The sequence below is a fragment of the Dreissena polymorpha genome, chromosome 3 (genome assembly GCF_020536995.1).
Source record: "Dreissena polymorpha isolate Duluth1 chromosome 3, UMN_Dpol_1.0, whole genome shotgun sequence".
Classification (NCBI taxonomy): Eukaryota; Metazoa; Mollusca; class Bivalvia; order Myida; family Dreissenidae; genus Dreissena; species Dreissena polymorpha.
The window spans coordinates 101,224,086-101,235,958 of NC_068357.1; the positions used below are offsets into that span (position 1 = coordinate 101,224,086).

Genomic DNA, 11,873 nt, shown 5'->3' on the forward strand with positions numbered 1-11,873 from the left:
TTCTGACAGCATTTATAAACTGTGTTCATGCAAGCATGAACACGGTTTCATTTTTTGAGTATTTAAACAAGAGGGCCATGATAACCCTGTATCGCTCCACTGCTGAAAAAAGGCTGAAACAAATTTCTCTGCATGTGCAAATACTTAGATATAGGCCCTATTTAAGCACATGTACACTTTTGTGACCTTCTGGGCTGGGTCAAATTTAACCCCAGGGGCATAATTTGAGCAAACTTTGTAGAGGACTACTATATCTCACTACATACAAAATGTGGTAGCCCTAGGTCCTAGAGTTTAGAACAAGAATATTTTTAAAGTTTTCACAAAATAAGCAAGATATAAGCGTATATAATGTTCAATTTTGTGACATGCGGGTCAGGATCAAATTTGACCCAAAGGGCATAATTTGAACAAACTTGGTAAAGGACTATAAGATGTTACTGCATACCAAATTTGGTAGCCATAGTCCAAAAGGTTTTCGACAAGAAGATTTTTAAAGATTTCACAAAATAGGCGCTTTAAAAGCGTTTATTCAATTTTGTGACCCCCCGGGGCAGGGTCAAAGTTGACCCCTGAGGCATTATTTGAACAAATTTGGTAGAGGTTTATTAGATGTCACTACATACCGAATTTGGTAGCCCTAGGCCCAATGGTTATGGACAACAAGATTTTTAAAGTTTTCACAAAATAGGCCCCATATAAGCGTATGTTCAGTTTTGTGACCCCGGGCAGGGTCAAATTTGACCCAAGGGGCATAATTTGAACAAACTTGGTAGAGAACTATAACATGTCACTACATACCAAATTTGGTAGCCCTATGCCTTATGGTTAAGGACAAGAAGAGTTTTAAAATTTTCACAAAATAGGCACTATATAAGCATATAATTGATTTTGTGGCCCCCGGGGCAGGGTCAAATTTGACCCTTGGGGCATAATTTGAACAAACTAAGTACAGGACTATACAATGTCACTACATACCAAATTGTGTAGCCCTAGGCCTAATTGTTATGGACAAGATTTTTTTTAAAGTTATCACAAAATAGGCATTATATAAGCATATGTTCAATTTTGTGACCCCCGGGGCAGGGTCAAATTTGACCCTAGGGATTAAATTTGAACAAATTTGGTACAGGACTATTAGATGTCACTACATACCAAATTTGATAGCCCTAGGCCGGATTGTTATGGACAAGAAATTTTTTGAAGTTTTCACAAAATAGGCCTTATATAAGCATATGTTCAATTTTGTGACCCTCGGGGCAGGGTCAAACTTGACCCCAGGTGAATAATTTGAACAAACTTGGTAGAGGACTATAAGATGCCACTACATACCAAATTTGGTAGCCCTAGGCCCAATGGTTATTGACGAGAAGATTAGTAAAGTTTTCACAAAATATACCCTATATAAGCATATGTTCAATTTTGTGACCCCCGGGGCAGGTTCAAATTTGACCCCAGGGGTATAATTTGAACAAATTTGGTAGAGGACTATTAGATGTCTCTACATATGATACCAAATTTGATAGCCCTAGGCCCAATGGTTATGGTCGGGAGATTTTGAAAGTTTTCACAAAATAGGCCTTATTTAAGCAAATTTTCAATTTTGTGACCCCCAGGGCAGAGTCAAATTTGACCCCAGGGGCATAATTTGATCAAATTTGAAAGAGGTTCACCCCAGGAACATTCCTAAGAAATTTCATCAGAATTGGACCAGTAGTTTAGGAGAAGATGTTTAAAGGAAAAGTTTATGCATGGATGCACGATGGACACAGGACATTTGGCCAGTGGAGCTAAAAATCAAATTAAACATTTAGTTTTGATGCAAAATCAGTTTTTATATGCAAGTGTCTATTTCACTTATAAATTTAAAGAGCATAATATTCATTATTTAAAAGAGTATTCCAAGTTTGATGTCATATTTCAACTTTGCATAGTGTAGTTAATTGAACATTGTATTGAACTGTATGGGCAGCTATATTTTTTAATTTATGTATGTTGCATTATACAAAATGCATTATTTCTACCACAAGTAGACCATATAAGGCCTACTGCTACTAAATAGGCACTGGTATGAATTTGACACTGTTTTTGATGCTCATACAAAACTTTAATTATTACTACACTTTAGTATATTAAATATTTTCAAGTTTTTGTTCAACCTTTTTTTGCAAAAGAAAAGAGTGTCTTAATGCATTTGAAAATATACTTAAAACAAACTAAAAATGCATTTTAACATACCTTTTTCCTGGTAAAGTGTATTTGGGATGATAAAAAATACACTTGAAGAGTATTAATGCTGGAAAAATGCTGGAAAAATGCAGAAAAAAATACATTTGTTTCTGTTAGAAGTGTCTTGTCTGCATTTTTAAATGTATTAAATGCACATCAAATGCAGATAAATACAATGCCAATACTGTTACATGTATTGTAATGGACATAAAATGCACTTGTTCTTGTAATTAAATGCTTTAGTGAATTGAAATAACCTTTTATAACGTTTTAACAATTAATAATACCTTTTTATATAAATTTTCTTTTGAAATGTGACACTTAAATGATTTTTGCACCACTAGTAAGAGATATAATTTGTGCTCATAATGCTTTATCATTACACTATATAATATCATTTGTTGTATGAAAATTACCCGTAAAATTCATGTGAAAGCTCAAGAGATCAATAGCAGCGTGCTATACCCTGCTCCTTTTTACATGACTTGATGGTATTTAGTCCCCAATTCTACATGGCTAAGGGAAAATTAATGTGCAGATTTGACAAATAAGTCTTAACTGGGATCCAATAGGCAGACTTTCATATTACTTGTGTTTAATTTAAATCATGATCTGAATTGCTCTTTGGCAAATCTTTGTTGGTCACAGTATTCAACTGAATTTTGTTCACTTTGTAGTGATTATATTTTCTATATTTATCAGACAACATCTTTCTTCAAAAGTTTAACATGATTGCTTGGTAAATTTAGAAACAAGATCAATGCATCATAACATAAAATGAAAAAATGAGTTGTAGTAAAAATGGCAGCAAAAAAGCACTAGATTATCTGCCTTAAATCTGAGACGCTATGTTGATGGATTGGAATTTTTCATAAATAATGTGTCCCATAGTTGTATAATTGTATAGTCGCATGCATGAGTGGTGTCAATGTCACAATACCAATTAAAGCCTTTAATTTACTAAAACAATTTGAAGTTTGATGTGTGTTTTATTCAAGATCTGTTATATATAATTATATATAAATATATATTGTTGAAAAGTTAACATGCAATAAGTTTACTGTAATTAAGTGACAAATAGTTTTACTGATTTGGTTGGATGCATATATGCAGATATACATGTATCATGGTTTGTGCAGAGGACAGTAGCAAAAACAAGAGCTGTCTCCGTAGGATGACATACGCCACCGATAAACGCTTTAAAAGAAGTTATGAGCATTTTTCAAAACCTAAACGCCAACCCTAAGTTCAAGGTCAAAGGGGTCAAAATTTGTGTGTGTGGAAGGCCTTGTCCATATACACATGCATACCAAATATGAATGTTACATCTGAAGCGACATAGAAGTTATGAGCATTTTTTCGAAACCTAAATGCAAAGTGTGACGGATAGACAGACGGACAGTGCGATCACTATATGCCCTCCTTTGGGGGCATAAAAATGTGTTTCACATTGTTTTGGTAAATGAGTAATGTAGTTAAAAGAACAGAATCATGAATTATCAAGTTATTGATTATAAAGTGTTGCTGGCATATTTGATGCATTCATCTAGCTATAAAAAGGTCCCTGTTTTATCCCCACTGGCACCGAGTGAGGGTTCTCAAAATCTTTAAACAATATGAATAACTACATATAGGGTCGAGAGCCTTGTTGATATGGGGGCTAAACACCTGAAATCAAAGCGACCCAGGTTAAAGGTCCTGGCCAAATAAATAAACCAGAGGCCGCATGAGCCTCCTATACTCAGAACAAGTATTGTTTCTTCTCAGAAAACTGGCTTAAGTGTCTTACTAAGCTTTAGACTTTGAGTTTCAGTGCAATCTATCTAAAATAAATTGGTCAAATTAAATAATAATTTGTAAAAAATAAACATTCTGCACAAATTCAATTATTTACTTTACCTGTGTGCATGAATCATTTCAGTCTTGATGAGTTAGTGAACTATGTCAAAAGCACCATAGCTATGAAACACTTGTATTTTGAATATTGCAATGTTCCACAGAAATGATGCTGATGATAATTCTACACGATGATGAATTATTAGATATATTTCTTAATTCCATTTCCACTAACAATTCGCTTATTCCACTACCAGTTCAAATGCTTCGTACACAGTTGAAAATAACACTATTCCACTCAACAACCGTGACACATGTACTCAATTTTTCAACTTTTCGCAATTAAAATTGTCTGTTATTGTTGTTGTTGTACTTTTGAAAGTAGTTCTAAAGATGGCGACTATTAACCCAGAGATTGATTTATGAAATAAATCGTCTGCTGATCCAGAGTGTGAACAATGTGTGCTATATATCAAATTGACTGCTCAGTAGACGGGCTATTTACCGGCTATCGACATCAATCGTGATACATCGGCTATCTCGGATTCCTCTATTCCTTTCATTGTGTCACACCGGTCTTACTGATAATAACGTAGTGACGTCACCATCTATGCATAGAATGCTATTCCTTTATGAAATAAATCGTCTGCTGATCCAGAGTGCTATCGACATGTTCTTACGATACGGTTACGATCCACTTATAGTTTATTTCCCGGTTGTCTTCCGCGACACTTGGTATAAAAAGACGAATAGAAAAAGTCGAAATACAGAGTTCTTGTGGCATTTAAGGTAGCGCACCTCTAATGATTTCCCGCGATTTATTCGAAGGATGAAGAGCCTAATATTAGGTGCCGTTGCCTAGTGGTTAAGGCGATAGACTAGGAATCTTTTGGGATATTCCCGCGCAGGTTCGAATCCTGCCGACGACGTATACTTTTTTTGCGACGCGTTTTATTTCTTTTCTAACGTTATTTGATTTGATATGGCATATAAGCTATGTTTATTGTTAAATATGTTGTAATTTTTATGCACATTCTTCAATTTTTTAAATTAAAACAACGTTATGGCTAAATTGGGTGATTTACTGCTAAAATACGAACCATGCATGTTGCATTTTTATTTTTATTTCAAAAAGTAGACGGTAAATCTGTCTATTTCTTGGTATTTTTGCTGTATATACTGTACCTATAAAACCTAAGTTCAAAATATTACTTAAATGATACAATTTTTAATTTTATGACACTTTGTTTTCAACCAACCCAATTTCGACTTGCCTGAAACCACTTACATGTCATGGCACTCTTCCATAGATAACAAGTTATAAAAAATAAATGTCTGTAAAAGAAAACTTTTTTCATCTTGTTTAAACTTAAAACACCTTTACTGCATCTGTACACACCAACTGCATGCCTATATTAGGAAATCGGGATGAATTATGGAACTGTCATATACCCCTGGGGTGCACATAAACTGGACATAAGCCGAGTGTGGGGGTGGTTTTGAAAAAATCAGTATATTTCTTTAAAAAACATGGAAAGACTACCTAAAAATTTGCATGTAGTTCAGTGAAATGATGCTGATTAAGAAAATAATGGATTAGATTATATTTGGATAGGTTCCAATTACGGGTGCGCTACCTTAAGGCTAAGAGTATCTTGAGTATTTTAACTGAAATTGCTATTTTGCTTGTATTACGTTCTTATCATTTTAACGGAAGTTATTATTTCATTTGAATATTAAAGAAAACTGACATTATTTAGAGACTTGTGTCGTTAATATATTAAAGGACTTGTGTTCATTAAAGACTTGTATTAACAATATATCCAGAGACTAGTGTTAACAAATTATAAGTGTACTGAGGAACTTGTGTCGTCAGTTACGCGACAATTTAATCAATTAACATTTCTATGGAAACTAGCTAAGTTATTAAATAAACATAAACAAATTCCTCTAAATACGACGTTTTAGCTCTAACAAAGGCACAAGACAATTGTTCAATTTGTAAGTATCAATATATAATATATATATATATATATATATATATATATATATATATATATATATATATATATATATATATATATATTAGTTTAATGATAAAACTTACGAATTAGTAATTACGAGAAAGAAAAACGTCGTTTTTAATTAGTTTCGAATGTTTTTATTACACGAATAAGTTTGTTATGCTCTAAAAGATACCGTAATTCTGAAATTAATGTTTTCTTTTTTTTGTACAATTGACTCGAATGTGCTTCCATACTTATCTGTGTGTGTGTAGGTTATTTAAACATAGATTAACCCATCGTCGAATATCGAGAAACACTCGCACCACGTTATAAACGTAGTACACTTAATGACTCAACACTGGTTACCGAGAATATTTGTAAACGGTAATGTACATTGTATTTCACAATGTCGTGTCGATATATTTGAATATTTGTGATTGCCACAGTTTCGTTTCGACATGGATTGTTCGGTAACAGTTAGACCTGCGAGAGACGGTGATGAAAAGTTAATGCTCGAATTCTGGGCTAGTGTTGATGGAGATATCTCCTTGTGCGACCATAAAGCCAATATGGTCCTAGATCCTAACTATTTGATGGTGGCGGTAGACAAGAATGACGAACCGGTTGGTATGTTGAATCAATGTGGCTTTGCTTATATTTGTTTAAATTATTTATAGCTATACATGTAAAGGTATCTGTATTTAACACAGTGTTTTTGTAAAATGATTGCTTAAACAAACATTGGTTCCTTTCGGACAGTTGTCTGTTGCTGGCAAAAGTATGTGTTAGTGGCATAAGTGTGTGCTACTGGCACAAGCATTTACTACTGGGCATTTGTTACGCGTTACTGGCATGGGTGAGTGTACTTATTACTGGACAACAAGCTAACACATCCATCACTGTTAATTAAAACTTATTTAAATGTATGCGACTGATAAGTTGGAATGTACGCATGGGACAGATAAGTTGGAATATACTTCCTACATAAATAGCCAGACTGATGTCGGATTCCGTAATATTTGTACATTATTGTTTTTATATTTTTAATTTCATGACTGCGTTGTAGAATTATACCATATTATATACGGTAGCAAAGGGTGAATAGTCCTATCGCTATCTTGAATTTCAATAAAATATCATTTCATCTTTTGTATAACGAGATTGCGTGTTCCGTTAAAGCTTTTAACGTTTGCAAGTTGAAGAATATTCGTGACACCACATGCTTGCATGAATTGCCTGTACATTATGACTTACTTATAGTTGTGAATATTTTAAGGATATGGAGGACTTACCCAAGCCGCATCAGATATTTTTTATCTCGGGAACTTCATTGTGCGGGAAGACTTTAGAGGAAAAGGGATCGGAAAATTGATATGGCAAGCGTTGCTGGGGCGAGCTGGGGACAGAAACATCGCCTTGGACGCAGTTACCTATATGGAAGATTGGTATGCTAAGAATGGCTTCAAATTTCGTTCGTCAAAAGTGGGATTTTTTAAAGTTTGCGTTAATGAGGATATGAAACAAGCCGTTCCGTCAGAATACACGTGCAGACATATAACAGACGATATTTGGCCAATGGTGATGAAGTATGACAGAAAGATTTATCCAACTTTCGATCGGGAGCGAATTTTGCGGGCCTGGCTCGGCGTGGATGGCACGCGGGCTGTGGTTGCGTTGCATGGCAACAAGGTAGTTGGGTACGGAAGCATACATGAACAGACCAAACAAACATACGGGGTGAGGAATGTCTTGGCAGATAATGAAAGCGTTGTTGAAATAATTTTAAGAGAGCTGTTTAAAGACCTACCGGAAAGTACTGTGGTGCGTTTTATTAAAATGGAAGATAAACCATTGCCGAAGTATCTAGAAAACAGTGTTGGGGGTTATTTTACTTCCCTCCGAATGTATAATAAATATCCTGTGGAAGGCATTGTCGACAAAATGTGGTTAACATCAGCGCACATCCTTTGAAAAAATCTGTCGTGTATTTGAATTTGAAAAAAGATGTCCGAAATGTCAAAAAAAATTGCTTTAATTTCGTTTTTGAAATGTCTATCTGCAATGTTTTAGCATTTACAGTATTTTTAAAATAGTTATTAAAATCGAAAATGAGAATTTTTATTTTTAATGCATAAACAGAGAGTGACAAGGAAGTAATGTTGACGAAAAGTATTATTATAATTATCTGCGTACTTCTATATGTATATAAATATATGCAATTAAAAAGAAGAAACTATGTTTTGAATGTCGACTTCTTGTATTGATCTATAAACAAAAAGAAAAGATGGAATATTTGCAGACAAACGACTATATATGTGACAGCTGGAATTGTCCTGTGTCTAGTAATAATGAGGATTATGTATTGGATGTGACCCTGGGTCCGTATTCACAAATGATTTTAAGAAAAACGTCTGGCAATTAGCAAGCCTTGATTAGTTCACGAAAAGATACACTTTTCGCTTTTAGTAAGAAAACCACACTTAATTTTGCATAACACATATCTCAAATGTTCTCTTAAGTACAACTAAAGTTAAGGTTCCCCTAAGGAGCTTTGCAAATACCGACCTTGGACTTCAACTCAAATGATCGCGGATTCGAAGTGTCATGAAACTACTGTTAAATACTTACGACACTCGCGGAATTAACTCACTAATTGCATGCGCAATTTATATTAGAAACAAGAGCGTCGTGAACATTTATCTCATGAACACTATAGGCCACAGTTATTGTCCAATCTTCACGAAACTTTGTCAGAAAATTTGTCCCAATTATATCTTTGCATAGTTTGTTACTGGTTCTCGTTAGGAGGTCACTAAGTGGAATTTAAGAATCAAAGTACTGACAGTACTGGTGTGACGATGCTTTTGAGAGGATGGATATAAAAGCATCAAGTTAAGTTTATCTACATCATCACAATCACCACAATTGTGTATGTTGGTACGAAAAAAAATTTGGTACGAAAATTTTGCGAAAAAAAATTGGGTATGAAAACAAATTTGGGTACGAAAAAATATTTGGGAACAAAAAAATTTGGACCGAAAAAATTTGGGAACGAACAAAAAAGTGGGGATGAAAAAAAATTTGGTACGAAAAAAAATTGGGTACGAAACATTTTAGGTACGGAAAAAAATTGGGGGAACGGGAAGGTAGTACCTGTGGGGAACTTGACCCACACTCGCACATTTTCGGCCCTTTCCGTCAAACATCAGATAAGTTCCTCTAAGGCAATAGTATGAATACACATTTCGGATGCGGTAATGCAGTCCTACCTACGCGCGTCAAATTGTAAGCGAAATATGTACACAAGTCTGTCAGTAATGATTGAATTAGCGAAGAAAATCGTGTATTGATGTAAGTTTTTTGATATAAAATTAGCGTTGTACGAAATGGAATACGGTCAGGCTATTATAAATTAATAAGGCTACCAATATCAGACGCTCGCGCAGGTACCGACTTCCCCGAAGTTACCGCATCTATTGGTTAACTAATATCAGTAATAATAACTCTTTTACAATAGCATTTATCGATACGTCTTTATTAAAATAATAACAAAATGGTTTTCACTTATTTCTGACACACACAGAGACGCGATTTTTAACGGGGATTTCGTAAAGTTACACGAATCGGGTACCACAATTCTCAATTATTTTACATGCACACGTGACATAATACATACTTAATAATGCTAAGTTATTGCTAAGTTATTGCTTATATGACATTTCAAGTTTGTGAAATAAATTAATGTTCTATAAAGGGGATCTCGGTAATTCTTGAAGCTTCCACTCGCTCTTGTCAAGACCGCATTGCCGCGTTGGAAATGGTATAAATTTAATTCATCTAACTTATCTTTCTGGATACCAAATGTCAGAGTTGCATTAACTCTTTTTATACCGTTTTTTTTCCATATTTCGTTTACGTTTTTTAATCCGAACAAAATAAACGAAACTCGTTTTAAAAAATAGATCTAGGCATTCGAGCTCCTAGTGTGGATTAAATGCGTTTATTGGTGACATCACATGAGTGCAAATGTGTAGATACCGTTAATAAGATAATATATCACATGTCACCTTCAAATAACCTGTATGATGTCAATTAAGTGCATTACTATCAGAGTAATAAAACACAGCATGAATTAGGCTTCATGCTGGGTTTTATTTCTCTTTAAGTAATGCAAATGAACCTCGATTCTGACCTGGTAACTGATAAAACTATTTTAAAAAGTGAAATATTATGTGATAATCAGATCGATAACATAAACTATTTAAATCTGCTAGTATATCCGATAAAAATATATTATAATTGTCTTTGACAGTGTTGACGTTCAGTTGTTCGTGGTGACGACCGCATGTATTTATACATCTCTTACACTTCTCAAGATCTCTTTTCGGCTTTGGAAACGATATAAATTAATAATGTCACCAACTAATCTTTCATGATATCGATTGTCCGAGTTACATAATCCCCATTGACACCGTTTAACCATTTTTAATCGTTTTTTAAAGAGGAAAACAAAAGAAACTCGTTGGAATAAAAGTGAACCTAAACATGTAGCTTGTCTAGAAAATGGCGGACAAGTCGTTGCTAACGAGTGCGCCCGATTAATCGATCGCTGATTGGTGGATCAATTCTAGTGGGCGGAGCGATCATAGATAAGGCGTCGTGTCAATTTATTAACTTTCACAAGTATAAAAAACATTCATTGAATGTGGTCATACACGATCAACACTTGAAACAGTGGAATGTGTGTGTTTTTTCATTTCAGGTATCCTTCTACATGCGTTTTTATAAATGAATACTGAATAAATACACGTTAATATCGAGGCAGTACGATGGCATAGAGGTGACATTCACTTCTCTTTTTTTAAATTGCTCTCCCTTTTTTCTATCTTTTGGCCACGAGTTAGCTATGTCGTTGCCATGAGATAAAACTAAATAAAAGCGGCGTACAATTAAAAAATTGTAGTAGTAGTAACGGCAGCAACAACAACAACAGCAGCAGTAGTAGTAGCAGTAATAGTACTACTTATAGTAGTATGTTATATTATATCAGAGCCTTGCCTGCTTTGACCAGCTTTATATATGCGTACAGAATATTTACACATGTTACGCAAAATTTGATAGGCTGACTAACTCGGGATCTCTCACAAGAGTTGTCGTTCCATACGTTGTTTATTTATAGATCGTTTTTATTTGAACGCGAGTTTTGCAAGTCAGTATGAGCTTAGCTACGCTGGGCGGAGCGTCGTTGTATACAATCGATATTGGCCAATGAGAGTGCACGCTTTGCATGAGCGACAGCACTCGTAGGCCTGCATTACCTGCAGTAAAATAATGCAGCCGACAAATGAGTCGGAACAGCGGTGTAATGGTAGATCAATGGCTTAGTAAACGAGAGGACCCTGGTTCGAATCCCGCCCTGACCGCTGGAATTTTTCTGAGCAAGAAATTTATCCCACATTTGCTCTTCTCGTGGAAATTGCGCATTACATGCAAAATACAGTTAAATCATATATTTGACGTAAAGAATTTTAATGACTTAAAGTTGAATTCATTACATACCACTAACTTGTTCTGTCGAATTCTCAAATTGGCATAAATAAATTTGTAATCCAAAACACGCTTCTGAATTTTATTGTCAACGCCACATAAACAAATTGTAGCTTCAAATAAACAGTGCTTCGTGTATTTTTGCTGTTTCTTTGTCTCAGTAAAAAGCGCGCGAAAACTATGAAGACGTGTACAACGTCACGTGAAATGTGTTGGTGTATTTATTGAACAGCAAGTCAGGCGACATACGTGTGT

The 11,873-nt window shown here is 34.7% G+C and overlaps 1 protein-coding gene across 1 annotated transcript; it reads left to right on the forward strand.

Annotated features, from left to right (window-relative positions):
- The first annotated feature begins 6,351 nt into the window (after nt 1-6,351).
- On the forward strand, nt 6,352-8,309 carry LOC127873482 (uncharacterized protein F36G3.2-like). The gene is made up of 2 exons (XM_052417366.1): nt 6,352-6,698; nt 7,348-8,309. Exons 1-2 carry the CDS (start codon nt 6,530-6,532, stop codon nt 8,040-8,042), a joined length of 864 nt encoding a protein of 287 aa, XP_052273326.1. The 5' UTR covers nt 6,352-6,529; the 3' UTR covers nt 8,043-8,309.
- Nucleotides 8,310-11,873: the final 3,564 nt, after the last annotated feature.